This window comes from Leptopilina boulardi, unplaced genomic scaffold (genome assembly GCF_019393585.1).
Source record: "Leptopilina boulardi isolate dan_hultmark-lab unplaced genomic scaffold, ZJU_Lbou_2.1 LbouV2_382, whole genome shotgun sequence".
NCBI classification, from domain to species: Eukaryota; Metazoa; Arthropoda; class Insecta; order Hymenoptera; family Figitidae; genus Leptopilina; species Leptopilina boulardi.
The window spans coordinates 155958-173881 of NW_026137954.1; the positions used below are offsets into that span (position 1 = coordinate 155958).

General features: G+C 29.8%; 1 protein-coding gene across 5 annotated transcripts in view; it reads left to right on the forward strand.

Moving 5' to 3' along the window:
- The window catches only part of LOC127288270 (cohesin subunit SA-1), a 68821-nt gene that overhangs the window by 16131 nt on the left and 34766 nt on the right, over positions 1-17924 (forward strand). For 4 of the 5 annotated variants that reach the window (XM_051315627.1, XM_051315624.1, XM_051315628.1 and 1 more), the window contains exons 2-12: positions 8119-8334; positions 11620-11786; positions 11873-12048; positions 12143-12316; positions 12410-12614; positions 12690-13019; positions 14807-15412; positions 15521-15863; positions 16002-16229; positions 16312-16525; positions 16618-16804. In XM_051315627.1, the coding sequence (XP_051171584.1) occupies positions 8162-8334; positions 11620-11786; positions 11873-12048; positions 12143-12316; positions 12410-12614; positions 12690-13019; positions 14807-15412; positions 15521-15863; positions 16002-16229; positions 16312-16525; positions 16618-16804 (2803 nt within the window). In that variant the 5' untranslated portion in view covers positions 8119-8161. The remainder of the gene's footprint in view (positions 1-8118; positions 8335-11619; positions 11787-11872; positions 12049-12142; positions 12317-12409; positions 12615-12689; positions 13020-14806; positions 15413-15520; positions 15864-16001; positions 16230-16311; positions 16526-16617; positions 16805-17924) is intronic. The other variant, XM_051315625.1, reaches the window with a different exon arrangement.

A 17924-nucleotide genomic window follows, 5' to 3' on the forward strand; every position in this document is an offset into this window, starting at 1 on the left:
ATGCGTGGGCATTAAAGTCACCGCATAAAATATAGGGATTTTCTTTAATACCACAGTCAATCACCTGTTTCCAAATTCGAGAGGGAATCTTAACGTTAGGAGGGGCATAGACCGAGAAAAACTGGATTTTCCCCATGTCAGAAGCAATGGTTACACCTACACAATCAATATATTCTAAAATAGAATGTTTGACTTTTATAGGCGCAACAATAAACCTGCTACGGACCAAGATCAAGACCCCACCCCCATGTCGCTGATCAAGCCGATCGCAGCGATAAGTGGAATAGTCAGGAATTTGCCAAACTTTAGTTCCAACAGTCAGCCAAGTTTCCGCAATGGCCAAGACATCATGCTCATGAATATGTAAAATCGACTCTATTTCGGCACGTTTATTTAACACACTGTGGGCGTTCCAAATCCTATATTTAATAGTTTTATTGGTTGAAGACATAGTTAGGAACAGCAATCCAATTACAGATTACAGTTATAATTCATAGCACCAGAGAAACAACGGGCAATCTATTTTCTCACTTCCATCTAATCCAAATATCACTGACTTCATCAAAATTTAATCAATAAAACTTCACAGATAAATCTCGAGTACCTAAATACCTAATTAGTCGAAGCAAAAAGAACAAAAAGAATATAAAATCAAAACAAAGCAAAAATAACTTCGAACAATTTATAAAAACCTATTCCTTTTCTCCCCTTTTTAAGGATTATTTAATATGGATTAACTACCATAAAATTAATTATCCTTAGTATAACCAGTTGAATAAATAGTAGTTTAATATTCCTCCAACAAAGATAATACGATTAATTTTGCCAAATCCTTCTAAACATCTAACAAATTTAGTAAGAGGTGTTTAACAACCCGTATCCTCTTATAGTAAACAAAACAATAACACAAATTATTTTAATCGATTTTATATTTGAGTAGTCAGACTCAAATTATGAAACACAGTGAATATTAAAATATTGATAGGGGTTTTGAAGAACTATAACGACTTAAAATTAACAATAATAAAACTAATACATCTCTTAGTATTTTAAGAAATTGAACTCTTCGAAGGGTTCATTTTGTAGAGAGATTCTAATTTATTGAGTTAATTAAATTTGAACGAGACTGGTTGATATTTATAAGTGTATTTACAGGAGATATTTTCTGAGACAGTTGATGCTGATTCAGCGCATTCGATATTTCTAAAACTGGATCAGGTATAGGATTATTTCCCTTATCTAGAGTGTCAATACTGGGCTGATGTCATACCCTGACAGATCGTCGGCGAAGGGAGAGGTGTTTCCCCTGTAGTTTCGATGTTATTTAATAAGTCAGGATTTTCAGCGTAGAACAGAAGTTTGGCCTCTTCTCTATTGCAATTATGAATATAACGATATTTTAAAATGCCAAATTCAAATTTAAATACAGGGCACTCCGATGAAGAGTCCACATGGGAATCCTTGCAATTTTTACATTTTGGTTGCAGGTGACTATTCGGACAAAGGTCAGTCAAATGCCTTCCAGAACAAAATTCATATGTCGGGTAGGTCGAACGACATTGGTTGGCCACATGACAGAAACGCTGACAGCGGAAGCATCTCCGTGGTCTCTGTAAGGAAGGAGTTATTGGAATAACAAAATCGCCCAATACAATGTTACGGGGGACAATAGGTGAATTGAAAGTAAATTCTACCTTTTCTAGAATAGTGTTCCTATCATCTATAATACGACGAATACTAGCTATATTATCCAAGTCCCCTTCTCGACATACCCTGACTATATCCTTAACTGATCTGTTCGTGGGGAACCATTTAGTAAACCCCTTTTTTCTCAAAAAGGAATCTGGAATAAAAAGAATATAACCCGCCAATACTAGTTCTTTGGCACCAACTAAAGCGTTAGCATCTTGCCATTTTGCGCAATCAAACTTTATCTGATTTTTCCCATTACGTGTTATTTGTATTCCCCCCTCAATAATAGGCGATATTAGATCAATTACGCATATGGGGTCTAATTTGCCAACATTTTTGCCTCGAATGGTGCTCTCCATTAAAACAATAAATGGAGGAGGACTAGAAGCGGAGTAAAGTGGAGGAAGAATTCTATTATTCCATTCCAGATCGTGTTGATTCCAAATTACATCTTCGAACTGAGATTGAGTACTTGAATTTTCCGCACCATTGTCCGTGGGATGTAGTTGCCGATCAGCCCGTACTTCCCGAGAAGAATTTTTGTCATGAATTAAAAGTTTTTTTGAAATATGACCAAATGAGCCATCTGAAGAGCCCGTTGCCACTGATTGATTATTATTCCTAACAGATATGTTCCTTTTCTTAGCATTAAATGATGGTCTAATTGGGGAAGGAAGAAAAGAATTAGTATCATTCCCAACCGATTGAATATTATTCCCCGTCAAAAGATCTATATCCGCGTCCAGAACATTACTCGTGACCGCAGGATTAGGAATTTCGTTTCTACTGTGACCAGGCCGCTCCAAGCCTCCAGACGGAATACCCTCCTCGGCAGACTCTTCCCTCAAGGACTCCATCTTATTCGTATTAAGCAGGATCATCTGAAAAAAATTTTAAGTAAGCAAAACAAACACAATAGAGAGAAACAATTTAGCCCTATTTTCGCATCCAATACCAAAATATCAATTACTATTTAATAATCAAACTGATTAAACAAAACAAAAAAAATAATTTTAAAGCAAATCTTAATTTGCTAATAAGCCCCAAAATTTAAAACGCACAATGACTTAGTGATTAATAATTACAAGAGACTGACTGCTCAATTCTCCTATTTACCCGGCATAAGAAAAAAAAGGAGGAAAGGCATATCCAAGCTTAACACGCTAATTTGTAAAGAAAATCAACCCTTATCTCTTTTCCCTTCCCTTAATCTCCTTTTCCTCTCTCTTCTCCTTTTTCAAATACAAAATCAGCAAGAAAAAAGAAAATAAAAATATACTCACTCAGGCAGGATGGAGACTATGGTTTTAACCATTAAGTTTAAGCAGGAGTAAAGCCAAGCAAATAAAGAATTTATATGTAGAGAATAAATTGAAGGAATGCATATACTAGTTAAGCACAAATCCAAAAACAGCAAACTCCAAAAGTACAAATCAGCCAGGCCGAATAAATATTTCCAAAATTAATACCTGATTTCCTTTGGTATAAATGTTTATAACAAATTTTTCCACAGATTATCAACCGGCAATTTAAGGTTATGAGACCATCACACTTCCTTAGATAATTTTTTTTCTCTATTCCATCTGCACAGTTAAAAAATCTTTTTCCATTCAGAAAGTGTTCGGTAATAATTTAGTAAATATCCAATTATCATGAGATCTGATTATTTATATTTGCGATGCGCTTGGATTAATTTTTGTTGTCAGACATGTGGCCGAGAAGAGTCGATAGTATCTAACCACGATTATTAGTATATTCCTCACTGCGTATTCTTACAATTATTTCACGCCTGGCTCAAAACCAAGTTTAAAAACGATTTCAAACAAACACAAATTTTTCATTAATAACACAATTAATTATTTATATAAAACAAACTATACTACGGACATCCAACTACGACCATTTCCCAAATTGGACTCGGTGCTTGGGTCAAAATATAAATCCAATTTCCTAGGATTTTGCTAATGTAGATAGTTTAGTCAAAAAATATCTCGTTAAAATAATCACAATTTCTTTCCTTATTTAAAATATCTCCACAATTTCAATTTACAGAATGATCGAAAATATATCAATGTTGCTCCACACACATAAACTATAAATAAGAATGATATGTGTTATATTGGCAAAATATTTTAATACTTTAAGACTTACCCCGCTTATCGGGATTACGTGCTCTCCGTCCACTGACTCTCACGAAAGTGATTTACATATTTGTGACGAAAAGACGCGACAATCATTCGGATTTCCGATGGTTCCCGATTATACATTTATATCATTCGTCATCCCATACTCACAAACATAGAAAATTCCTTACAAGATATGTAGATATCACAGCCATATTATATTGAAAAATATGTGATATCCATAGTCATGGATGCTGCAGCCATATGTAATGGCTGGCTTTGAATGGTTAGAGCAACAAGAGAAATATGGTTGTGTTATCCATAGTTATGGGAAAGGAATCCATAGAAATATAGATGTGTTATCCATTTAAATAGAAAGCAGTTTAATAAAATAAGTAAGATACACCTATATTCAATGGATAATAGACTCGTGGTAGCGAACGTCAACGTAAACAATTAGCTGCCTTTGGACCCATGTCACTTACGCTATTTTTTATTCGCTTTTAGGTTATCTGACGGCCCGGTGAAAAAGCCATTCTTTTGTTCTGCCGTTTGAAAATGGAGTCCATTTTTACCCTAGGGCAAATATGGACACCATTTTCAGACGGGAGAATAAATGATTGGCTTTACACCCGGACGTCAGGTGTCTAAAAGCGCCATGTTCATGTTTGAGAGATAAAATGGTATATTTTATGTATATACCGCATATAGATAAAACTTTTCTATAAGCTGCGTTTATTTTATACAGATGCTTTTAATTATTATTACACACTACTTATAGAATAACCGCACATTTACGAATTAAATTATTAACCAATGGGGGATACGAACCCTAGACCTGAAAGCATGTTCAATTTTTGTATAATTTTCTTGCACATAATTCATAAATTGGTATGGTTCAAGTACTAGTTCGTCACCATCAAGAAAACTTAAAATTCGTGAAACATTGTTATAGAATTTTCTATTAAAATGTAAATAGATTTGTGATCTGTTTAAAGACTTCATTAGTCCAAAACTAATATTACTAAAGAAAGATGCAGCAAAATATGTGCACGAACAGCATGACCCGATAAGATTTTATGAACGGTTCTCTGCGTAAATAAGTTTTATCAAATCTTCAAGTCCACTTGCATACCTAATATAGTACCCTATGATAGCCAAATACGACATTAAGCAAGAGATGAAAGCCTCCAAGTCTTACTACCACTTTATTTAAGTCGTTTAATGGATCTATTTTTGCAATAATATCGCGCGCTTTTCAATATAGCGCGAATAAAATTAAAATTAAATTTTAAAAAATTAAATAAAATTAAAGCTTCTTTAATAAAGGAAGTGTAGTCAGGGTTGGACATAGTTTTAACTTTTTACTAAAATTTCCCCTGTAGGCCAAATTTTGAGATTTCTCGCATATGGTTCGAAAGATCTACTAAAATGCAATGTTTTTGCTAAACATTGTAAAAATATTTGACCAAAAGTTTCGGAGTTATAGTCAATTAAAAAAAAAATATTCATGGTTGAACCAGGTACACCGAAAAAACGATATTCTAATTTTAAGAATTTTCAACTTATTTTAAGAATATGCGAGACTTAAATAGGCACCACGAATATATTCTTAAATTAAGAATAGAATCTTCTTATATTAAGAATATTTTCTTAGAATATAATCTTAAAATAAGTATATTTTCTTCTTGTATCAAGAAATATACTTTTAGCAGTTTTCAGAATACTATAAACTTAATTTAAGAATAGTAAATACTTAATTGAACCGCCGGATCGTAGAAGGGCATACGCGTGAAATCCAGCGCTTTAAGTTGGCCCCTGACATGAAAAAAAAAAATTTTTTAGTTTTGATTTTTGAATATTATATCTTTGTAGAGAATAAAATTACGCAACTTTTTTCTCAATAAAGTTTTTTCTTAAAGTGAATTGTTTTCAAAATAATTGCAAAAAACTTGATTTTTTATACCGTAATATTTCATTCAATTTTATGTTCAACTCGTCATAAATCCGAAGTTTTTTGACTTTTTGACTTCAGATTTGGAGAATTTACTCATCAAAGTGTCCCAAAAGTGTTAGATGAACAATAAATAAATTAAAATAATAACTAACATTTTTATTAATTTATTTATGTTAAAGGAAAAAAAAAATTATTTAATACTTTCAAATGAAAAAAGTCTGTGACGAACTTTCGAATTGGAAAAACTTCCAGTGGAAGAATTGTTTATAATAGTTCAAAAAAGTTTTTCCAAAAGGTTTTAAACTAATTTGATTAAACATTTAGAATTTAATTCCTTTCTAAAAAGGAAGGAATTCAAAATGCATTTTGAATTAAACCTTCCTTTTTAGAATACTTTTTAAATAATTGCACTCTTAAAAAACGAATTGTACGTAAAAACTATTTTCTATAGACACTCAACAATATAGGAATAGCTATGTTTATGTTTACAAATAGAGGACGGACTGGGTAAAAGAACATAGCGGGAGAAAAATATCAAAAACTTTAAAATAATAAATATTGAATTTGAAACATTAATAAAATATAATACATACAAAAAATAAAAATTATATTTTTTAAAAATTGTTTAAAAATGTATATTCAAAAATATTCAAATAATTTTTTAAAAACTAAAAGTCTTTACAATAAGTAAATATCCAGGATATAAAGCATCACGCCACTATTACTATACTCACGGCCGGTCCACGCGCGGCGTACAAAAAAGTAAAACTGTTATAAATTCTAAATGTTTAATCAAATTAGTTTAAAACCTTTTGGAAAAACTTTATTGAACTATTATAAACAATTCTTCCACTGGAAGTTTTTCCAATTCGAAAGTTCGTCACAGACTTTTTTCATTTGAAAGTATTAAATAATTTTTTTTGGCCTTTAACATAAATAAATTAATAAAAATGTTAGTTATTATTTTAATTTATTTATTGTTCATCTAACACTTTTGGGACACTTTGATGAGTAAATCCTCCAAATCTGAAGTCAAAAAGTCAAAAAACTTCGGATTTATGACGAGTTGAACATAAAATTGAATGAAATATTACGGTATAAAAAAATCAAGTTTTTTGCAATTATTTTGAAAACAATTCACTTTAAGAAAAAACTTTATTGAGAAAAAAGTTGCGTAATTTTATTCTCTACAAGGATATAATATTCAAAAATCAAAATTAAAAAATTTTTTTTTTTCATGTCAGGGGCCAACTTAAAGCGCTGGATTTCACGCGTATGCCCTTCTACGATCCGGCTGTTCAATTTTAAACCAAAATATACATAATTTCAAATAAAGAAAAAGTACAGCATTTTTATTTTAAAAATATAACTTTTATTAAAGTTTTCAAAAAAGAACACAATTTTAATACTTAAAGACAATGTTAACCAATTGTCGAACATTTTTTTCAATTTGGGATCACAAAAACTTAAATTACGTAGATAAGATTAAGATAAAATTATTACGCTAAAATTATACAAACTTAAACGGTAACTTCTTCCATTTTTCACTATGATTGTCAAAAAAAACACTCCGACGCGCACGACGACTCGTTAGTCAATGGCGACGCGAACAAGCTAGCAGCACGTCAATTCTAGCACATATTCTTGTTTTAAGAAGAAGAAGATTTAGTACATAGAAAATATTCTTAAAGTTAGAATCTGCTTAAATTGGTGCTACCGGAAGATGATAAGTTATCACCAAAATGTATTTAACCCTAGAAAGCACATCTGAAGTAGAAAACTACCCTAGAAAAAATTCAAATTTCGGTATTTTTTGCAGATTTTGTGTTTTTTGGTGTGGTTTTTGTAATTTTTTGGCCATATTTTTGATGCTATCAAAAAACGCTATCTTCTTCCTTATAAAAAGGAAGAAAATTATTTATAATAAAGTTATTTTAAATAATTTTTTGCTACAGCAGTGTTTTTAATAACCGGTTTTTTTACAGTAGTTTTTTAAAATAATTTTAAAAAGAAGTTTTTATCTTTTGGCGACTAATAGCGAAACAAACTTTTAATGTCTTCGATTTTATCTTTGGAAATTTCTATGTCACTGAATACGGCTTATATTCGTAAATATAATAATTGAATTATTATATTCAATATTCAATAATTACTCAAAATCAAGTTGTCTTGAAAATGGACTTTCAAAGCTATTACAAAATAAATTAATATAAAAAATACATTTCAGACAAAAATTAAAAAATTTTTTTTAAAAAAAAGGAATGTTGTATACTTACATAAAAAACTATACTACATTTTTTTGTATATATATATATATTAAAATTTTAATTTTACTATTTTCAACAGAATTGAATTTTTGTGAAGGAAACTAATATAAAAGAAAAGGAGGATGATGCAAAGAAGAGGAGGTAAGCGGATCCGCATGGACGATCCAGTACCTCCAGAATACGAGCCACCAATGACTCCAATGCATGATAATTCTGGAGGTGATGCTCAAGATACAACTTATACGCCTTACACTCCTTACCATCAAGCTTCACAAACACCAGTTCACAATCCAACGTAAGCATTAATCTATTTCTTTATTACATTGTGTATATAAAATTCTAAGAGAAATTTAGCTCAGCATCTGTACTTTTCGAGGCACAGATATCACTCTACAACAAAATTTAATTTTGCTTTCTCTCTTCACGCACGGTGCGTCAGAAGGAGGTTTAAATAAATATGAGTTGGCACTTAAAAATTCTTTCTGATTATGGTTCTTAAATAAATAAAAACCATTTTTCAATAGGTTTTAAAATCAAGTTACGTGCCAAATTTAAAAAAAATTGAGTTTTAAATATATAAAAATAGTGTTTTATGAGGAACCAGAATTTATTTAATGTATACTTATATGCGTATAGATAAATAATAGATGTTTTAGATTTGGGTTCATATAAATTTATTAACATTGAAGTTATTTTCTTGTTTTGTTTGTATATTTATGCATTAAGAGTGTCGAACGGTATCTGAAATTCTGTAGCAAGAAGACAGTTTTAACTATCGCTCTCAACGTGAAATAGTATTCATTTTAAAATACTTTTTTCTCGAAACACAAACACTTTTAACAAAATCAGCCAAAATCCTCATCTTATAAATTTCCTAAATCCAAAAGATGGTACGAATCCATAGAAAAACATGGTTGCAAAACAAAAAGTAGAACAGTAATCTAATAACAGCTGCGACTTTGTGCGCCCTGCATGCTACTGCCATCTGACGGCGGCAGTAGGTAATGTACCTGTCATTATATTACTTTTCGTTTTGCAATCGTGTTTTTGTATGGATTCGTATAATCTTTAGGATTTAGGAAATTTATATAAGATAAGGATCTCTAGCTGCTTTTGTAAAAAGTGTCCGTCTTTCAAGAAGAAAGTATTTTAAAATTAATGTTTATCATTTTCACGTTTAGTGCCGTTTTTATAGGGCGATAATTAAAAGTCTCTTCTTTCCAAAGAATTTCAGAGACCATTCGACTATCTTAAATAAATTTTGTCCCTCTTAAAATAGTTCTTTTAACATTATAATTAAATTATTTAAAATCGGATACAAACACTACAGCAATATAATTATTTATATGGGAACGTTCACATATGACGTCACGCATTAGGGGGTAGGGGGGGGTCTTGGTCAAACGTGACAAAACGTGACATGGCGTACGGGGGGTTCAGTTCCTTCGTGATGTCATGAAGTATGTTTACTACTTTTATAGTAGAATTTTGAATTTGATACCTTTTCCGCTGTGATTATTAATAATTAAAAATCAAGTATTACTTTTAATAATGAAATTAATTTTCATTGTTGGAAAAATGAGTTATTAAACTTTAAGTTTAATAACTTTGTTTAAGCAAAAAATATTTATAAGTATATAATTGCAAGAAAAAATAAATTATTTTTATCAGAAACCCTTTTTATTACATTTAAGTAATCTTAACATTTATTATTTCTTTAAAAACAATTTTAATACCTTAGAAAATTTTTAAGATTTAAAAAAAACAAAAAAAAGGGGGGGTATTTAAAGAACGTGACGTCCATTATCAAGGGGGTCTTGTCAAATCGTGACAGAGCGTGACAAAGGGGGGGGGGTAGGGGTGAAAAAAGCTGAAAATTAGCGTGACGTCATATGTGAACGTTCCCTATGTAAAATTAAAAATAAGTAATTATTTTATCATTTATTAAAGTATTTATTAGATTAAATAAATTCTGATTTCCCATAAAATTACTGTTTTTTATATAAAAACTAATTTTTTTTTTTAAATCGGGCACGTAAACTGATTTTAAAAACTATTGAGAAATGTTTTTTATTCATCTAAGAATCATAATCAAAAAGAATTTTTAAGTGCCAATTCATTTTTATTTAAATCACATTCTGGCGCATCAGACACACAAAATCTTGTGTACAAATTATCTCTAATACACTTTGATGGATTGTCCTGAAATTTGATAGGCTTATTACAGTTATCAATACCTAAAATCAGACACAAGGATTTCCTAAAATATCCACATAATTTTTTTATGTCACTTTTTTAAAAATTCGAAAATACGTTTTTTAACGAAAAATTTTTTTACACTGTAAATATAATTTTTTTGTCCAAAAAACTGATTTCTCGCATTAAAACAAATTGATTAACCTATATAAAGTCTATATTTTACTTAAAATCTATAAATTATATCATTTTTTAATGAAAATTTGTAATAAATTTTGTCAAAACCGTATTTCTGGCATGAAAAAGAATCGATTGATGTAAATAAAGTTTACATTTTACCAATATTTGTAAAATTGATCGCTATTTTATTTGTAATCCTTCTTTTAATCTTGAATATAAGTGTATCATGATGAGGAAGCTAAATGGTCATGAATCTAACACCTTGTTTTTTATTTCTGGGACCACATAGGGTGATTCCTATAGGTTTTTTGATGCTAAACACAAATCTATAATCAGAATTGCTCCATCATCCTAGGTTTTCGAGAAATTTGACCATGAAAATTGAAAAAATGCCGTTTTTAGGGTACTTTTTGATTTTTTATAACGGTACAAAAATTTTTCTGACTTTTTCGTGATATGCATATGAAAGCTCATATCCTCGTTCACAATTTTCAATTTAGATCTTTCAAAAATATTTATTTTTATATGAGTTATCTTTGTTTGAACATCAACTAATTCTACATGGCAAAATGTGGTGAAAATTTCACCATAAAATGGCATTTTTAAAAAAAACCACCAAAAATTTTAATTTTTTCATTTTTCTTCGTTCAAACACGAGCTATAGGCATCTACTAACAGAAAACATTTGGTTTTTAATTTCTGATGAATCTGTCATGGCTTATACTAACAACGCCAAAATAACTTTTTTTGAAGCGTCACAGAAGACGAAGTCCGAATGGCTAAATTTTTAATATTTCTTAACGAAAATTTCACAACTTACTCTTCAAATATGACCTATTGATATGTAAATTGTTTGAATAAAATATTTCATTTTATCTAGTAGAAAAAAAAATTCGTAAAGATATGCATATTTGGGCTTCCGAAACACCTAACTCCTTAAAGATTTCTAACTAACATATTAAATTTCTGAAGCCAAATAAAAATTAGAACCTTACAGAGGATAGCAGATATAATTTCTAAAAACAGAATCAAATCGAAATTCATTTTAAACCTCATAGAAATCTCATCTGCTGTCTGTTAAGATCTAGTTCGTTTTTATTAATATCTATTAGGCATATTTACTAGGGAACACTTTTTAAAATTTTCTAATGTACGGAATGTTCTTACCTTTTTAATTCTTGGTTCTATTTTTATTTCAATGTAGACCGGAGCATTATTCTTCTGAAGGATACAGTTCTCCTGGATTATCGCAACCATTGTACCAAGAACAGTCTACAAATTTTGAAAATGTATCTCAATTTGAACAACCAATGACTCCAGTAACTCCTGCTAATATGAGGATTACTCGAAATACTCGTGCTCGCCTTCGTGGTAAATATAATAATAATTATTATCACAACCTTTTTTTACATGGTAATTTTTGTTGGAGATGGTACTATGGCTCATTTTAATAACAGGTGGTCCAATTCAACAACCCAAGTACAAAGAAATTGATACAGACTATATTCCAACAACATCTACAAGAGGAAGAGGAGGAGGTCGCGGTCGAGGACGACGCGTTTATCAAGCACAGTCTTTGGAAGATGAAGCTAGTTTATACTTTGTTATAAAGAACAATCGTTCATCTCTTACTGTACGCATTTACAATATTTTCAATTTAATTTTAATTATTTATATTTTCCTATGTAAATAAATAATCATTTTTCTAATAATTATATTGTTAATAGAATATTGTTGACGATTGGATAGAAAAATACAAAGTTAATAGAGAAAATGCTCTCTTGATGTTGATGCAATTTTTTATAAACGCTAGTGGTTGTAAAGGACGTATTACATCTGATATGCAAACTTCAATGGAACATGTACAAATTATACGAAAAATGACAGAAGAATTCGATGAAGTAAGCTACTTTTATTATCTCTCTAAAAAGAATCTCTCATTTTTCAGTAACTCATTTTTTATTCTGTTTTCAAATTTTTGTTTCTTCTCATAGGAAAGTGGAGAATATCCATTAATAATGGCAGGACAACAATGGAAAAAGTTTCGAACCAATTTTTGCGAGTTTGTTCAAATTTTGGTTCGTCAATGTCAATATTCAATAATTTACGATCAATTCCTTATGGATAATGTAATTTCTCTTTTAACTGGTCTTTCTGATTCTCAAGTGCGTGCCTTCAGACATACTGCAACACTTGCAGGTGAAAAATTTAAAGCATTATATTATAGTAAATAAATTCTTAATAGTTTAATAATATTTTTTTATATTTTCACAGCTATGAAACTTATGACAGCATTGGTGGATGTTGCTTTAACAGTGTCTATTAATTTAGACAATACACAACGACAGTATGAAGCAGAAAGACAAAAAGCAAGAGAAAAACGAGCAGCTGACAGACTTGAATCTCTCATGTCTAAGCGAAAAGAACTCGAGGAAAATATGGATGAAATCAAAAATATGCTTACATATATGTTTAAATCTGTATTCGTTCATCGATATCGTGATACTCTTCCTGAAATACGTGCTATTTGTATGGCAGAAATTGGTGTTTGGATGAAAAAATTCCATCAGAATTTCCTTGATGATTCATACTTGAAGTATATAGGTAAATCATAATTTTTATGTCTAATTTTATAATTTTTAGAGACAGTAACTTTGAGCAGAAAAGCATAAATTTTAAAATATGTATTAAAACATATTAATTGACAAAGATATTTGCAATTTGCAGAAGCATTAAAAAATATAATTTAGGTTCCTAAGCAGCATAATACGGCATAATTTGATAAGTTGAGGCATAATATTCAAGTATTTTCGTAAATATTGTAAATTTAACTAAAAATTTTTCTAAATTACTTAATTTTCAAAGAATCTTATTAAAATTATTGAAAGTAAATAGGTAGATTGGTGCCTAATTCAAATTAACATTTTTTAAAATAATTAAATTTTAGAATATTATCAGTTAATTTTTTTACAGCAATAAAATTTTAGATTTTCACTTAGAAATTATAATATTTAAATGCTTGAAATACTTTACACAAATTTCTTTAAAAAATTTATTTACATTTTTGAAAATGATTTGATATTTTGAAAAGATGCCATTCAAATTTTCAATATTCATTAATTTAAAAAATTGGTTAAATAGGTATATTTAAAAAAAAAACCAAGTATAATTTTGACATTTTCGGAAATGACTTTTTCACTTTTTTGAAGTTTGACTTTTAGAAGTAAGAAAGTAGAAAGAAAGTAAGTATAAATTCCATTAAAAACAATTATGATATAATTAAAATTAAAAATAATGGAAATAAAAAAAATATAAAAATAATTAAAATTACGAATATGATATCAGATTTGCAAAAAATTTTAAAATTCGAAAAGTTACATCCAATAAGGCGAACGAAAAATTAAAAAAATAATCGGTCTCGCTAGAAACATATTTCTCAGGAGTTTTTGGGGGTCGTTGACTACGAATATTACGAATTTCATGTCAAAATTGGCAAAATTTACGAATTTTTCGAAATTCAAAATGACGGATCCAATGTGGCGGAGAAAGAAGTAAAAATCTCACAGATTGATTTGAAACTTGTCACTCGGGGGTTTTCGCGGTCGTTGATTACGAATCTGAGATCTGCTTTTAAAAAATTCAATACGGCGGACGTCAAAAATTAAAAATCACACATATCTACTTCAAACTTGTTACTTGGAGGTTTTTGGGTCGCTTATTACGAATTTCATGTTAGATTTGTGAAATTTGCAATTTGAGGGGTTTTCGTTTTGGTCAGTGCGAATTTCACAAATCTAACATGAAATTCGTAATCAGTGATCCCAAAACCCCTTGAGTAACAAGTTTAAAGTAAATTCGTGTAATTTTTAATTTTTTTATCCGCGATATTGAATCTGTAGCGATTTTTATGCGTGACTGAAAGGGTTATTAAGTAAGAAATCACTAAAATAAAAACTCTTGTATATGAAAATTCAGTTCAATATTGTCTGCTTTATAAAATTCTTGTAAATAGAAATTTGGAAAGTTGCAAAATAAATAGTTGTTAAGAAGTAATTCTTAAATTTTAATTTAATGGAAGAGTATGAAAATTGACATTTATTGAAAAGATGGAAAAAGTGGAATAAATACGTGATTAATTTGAGAGAAGAAAAAAAGGGGATATACTGAAAAATATAAAAACACAATTTTCTGAAAAATTTGTCTAACAATTTTTTTCGTTTTGGTCTTAAATTACTCAGAAAACATTGTAGAAACAGTGTCATAATGATTGGGTTAAGCTTTGTTACGACCGTCTTTATCACCATTTTTCGAAAAATAATTCACCTGTTTTATGTAAAGAAGGTTCTGTAATATTCCCTTTCGAAAATTACTAATAAAAATGAATATTTTAGGATGGACACTTCATGATAAAGTAGGAGAAGTAAGATTAAAATGTCTTCAAGCATTACAACCATTATATGCGTCAGAAGAATTGAAAACAAAACTAGAGCTCTTCACAAGTAAATTTAAAGATCGAATAGTGAATATGACTCTTGATAAGGAATACGACGTAGCTGTACAAGCAGTAAAGCTTGTTATTTCTATTTTGAAACATCATCGTGAAATTCTTACCGACAAAGATTGTGAACATGTTTATGAACTTGTGTATTCATCGCATCGAGCAGTTGCTCAAGCAGCTGGAGAATTTTTGAATGAACGTTTATTTACTCCAGATGAGGAGGCTCTTGCTGGAATTAAAACTAAGCGTGGCAAGAAGCGTTTGCCGAATACTCCTTTAATTCGAGATTTGGTATTATTTTTTATTGAATCTGAACTTCACGAGCACGGTGCTTATTTAGTGGATTCTTTGATTGAGACCAATCAAATGATGAAAGATTGGGAGTGTATGACTGATTTGCTGCTTGAAGAAGCTGGACCAGAAGAAGAAGCACTAGACAATCAAAAAGAAACATCTCTCATCGAGTTGATGGTTTGTTGCATAAAGCAAGCTGCTACAGGTAAGATTTTTGTTTCTTTTTTTACATTTTATTCCCTTCTCTTATTCTATCTCCCTTCAGGTATTTTTTTATTGACTTAAATTTAAAATAGTAAACTATTGCATTCAGGTGAAGCGCCAGTTGGTCGAGGGCCAACACGTAAAATTTTATCTGTAAAAGAATTGAAACAAGTTCAAGAGGATAAACAAAGACTTACCGAACATTTTATTCAAACGTTGCCTTTATTATTGGATAATTATAGTGCCGATCCGGAGAAACTTGCAAATCTTCTAGCTATTCCACAATATTTTGATCTGGATATTTATACAAAATCGAGACAAGAGCAAAATTTAAATTCTTTATTGAATAAAATACAAACAATAGTAGAAAAGGTTCATGATACTGAAGTTCTTGATACGGCTGCAAGAACTCTGGAGTACATGTGTGTTGAGGGTCATGCAATATTCACAAGGTTTAAAATTTTTTTTTTATTTAGTGTTTCTAGATTGTATAGAATATTTAAAACTTCAAATTATGTAAAATATCGCTCAATATTAATATCTGAAAAACATTAATCATATCATTATTTTAAATACATTTTATTTTTTAGATGTGATATTGCTCGTTCCACTTTAATTGATGCGATAGTTAATAAATATAAGGCAACAATTGAAGATTACAGAACAACCGTTGATGGTAATGAAGAACCCGACGAAGATGATTTGTTTAACGTTACTCAATCTTTGAAAAAAGTTGCTACATTTTACAGTAGTCACAATATGAATCCTTGGGAAATATGGGACTCGCTTTACAAGGACATTGTAGATGCATTTTCAAAGTTAGTTTTTTTAAAGAACTTTTATAGTAGACTGTAAGAATAAGAATATTGACTGTAAGAATATTTAAATATTGAATTGCAGAACTGAAGATTCCCGAAAGGGATTACTTCCTGAAGAGGCAATTAAATATTGCATCACTGCCTGTTATTTTTCAATTTTATGGGGTCAACATCATCTCATGGAAACAATTGATTCTGGTGCTCGAGGTGAAGAGGACTGTCGTCGCTTGAAAGAACGTTTGAATGCTTTCATGGGATTGATGCGTAACTTTGTCAGTGGTGACAATTGCAATGCAGTGAGTAAACAATCAATCGTTTTTTAGAATTTAATTTCTTTTCAATTCAATTTCCATAGATTTTTTACACTGATTACGAATCTGTTTAATAGCCAATACCAGTGATTCTTCGTGAAGATGCTTATACAGTCATTTGTGATTTACTGGTAGTGTTCTGTAATCAGTTATTATCCAATCATAATCCTCTGATGCATGAATTAGTGTACGAACCAGACCATGCGATGCAGAACATGCTAAATAATTTCGTACAGGAATTCGTTTTTGTTGAGGAAGAAGACGGTAAGCCCTTAATATCTTCATTTTTTCAAACATATATTCAATTATATTTACTGGATTAGAAATTTTAAAAAAGAAGCTAGTTAACTTGATTAACATTATTTAAAAACTTTATAATGGATTTTTTAATAAAGAAAAATAAAAATATAATATTTTACTCTAGAAATTAATAAACAAAATATATACTAAAGTTCAAATTATCAAAATTTGTAAATAACCAATAATAATTAACTGAAAGAAAATAAACCAGCAAAATTAAATAAACAAAAGAATTATAAACAAACAAAACTTAAAAAAATATCAATAAATTAAGCCAAAGTCTCTTAGTCCATAACTATTGAGGAGAAAACAATTTCAATATTTTTTCAACTCTGTAGCGCTAAACTCAGCAAAAGTTGGGCGCCAGTTCTTTCTTGGAAGTTTTCTTAAAAGCAATTAAAATCAAAAATTTTAAATGGAACGAAATTCCAAAATACGGTATTGAACATCCAAAATTCAAAATACGGGGATACTAAATTGCTGGCTAGTTAGGGTTACATGAACAAAGGAATAAAGCGTCGGGGTCCGAAGAAAATATACTATTCTTGATAAATTAATTACAATGTTTATTCAATTACTTTCAAAAAAAACTCTAAGTTCACAATATTCTATGAAAAAAGTAAATTACAAAAATACAAAAAATGAATTTAATAAAAAATTTATATGAAGGCAACATGTGTTACTGCGCCAAGACAAATAAACGCCAGGAGCGTAGTTGCTGGTAAAAGTATACATATATCCCAAAGCAAACTACACACACAGTTTTCTGCTTCCTTTTGCTATAATTTCCATCCTTGTCTTTTATGTTGCAAACCTCCGAGAGTTTAGTGACGAACTCAACTCTCTTAATTATGATTTATCATAAATCAAAGATTTTAATTAAGGTCGAGAAAAATGTATAATTACTCGGACTTGACTGAAACGGAGAAATGACAGGAAATACTCCCTCAAATTGAACATTAAATTAAATATGATAACGATAATAAAATATTGCTCGGGGTTTTGGGTAACGATTGTTTATTTACAATTTTATATTCGCGATATAGTTATTTATTTATGTTTATTTACAAAAAAAATTAATTAC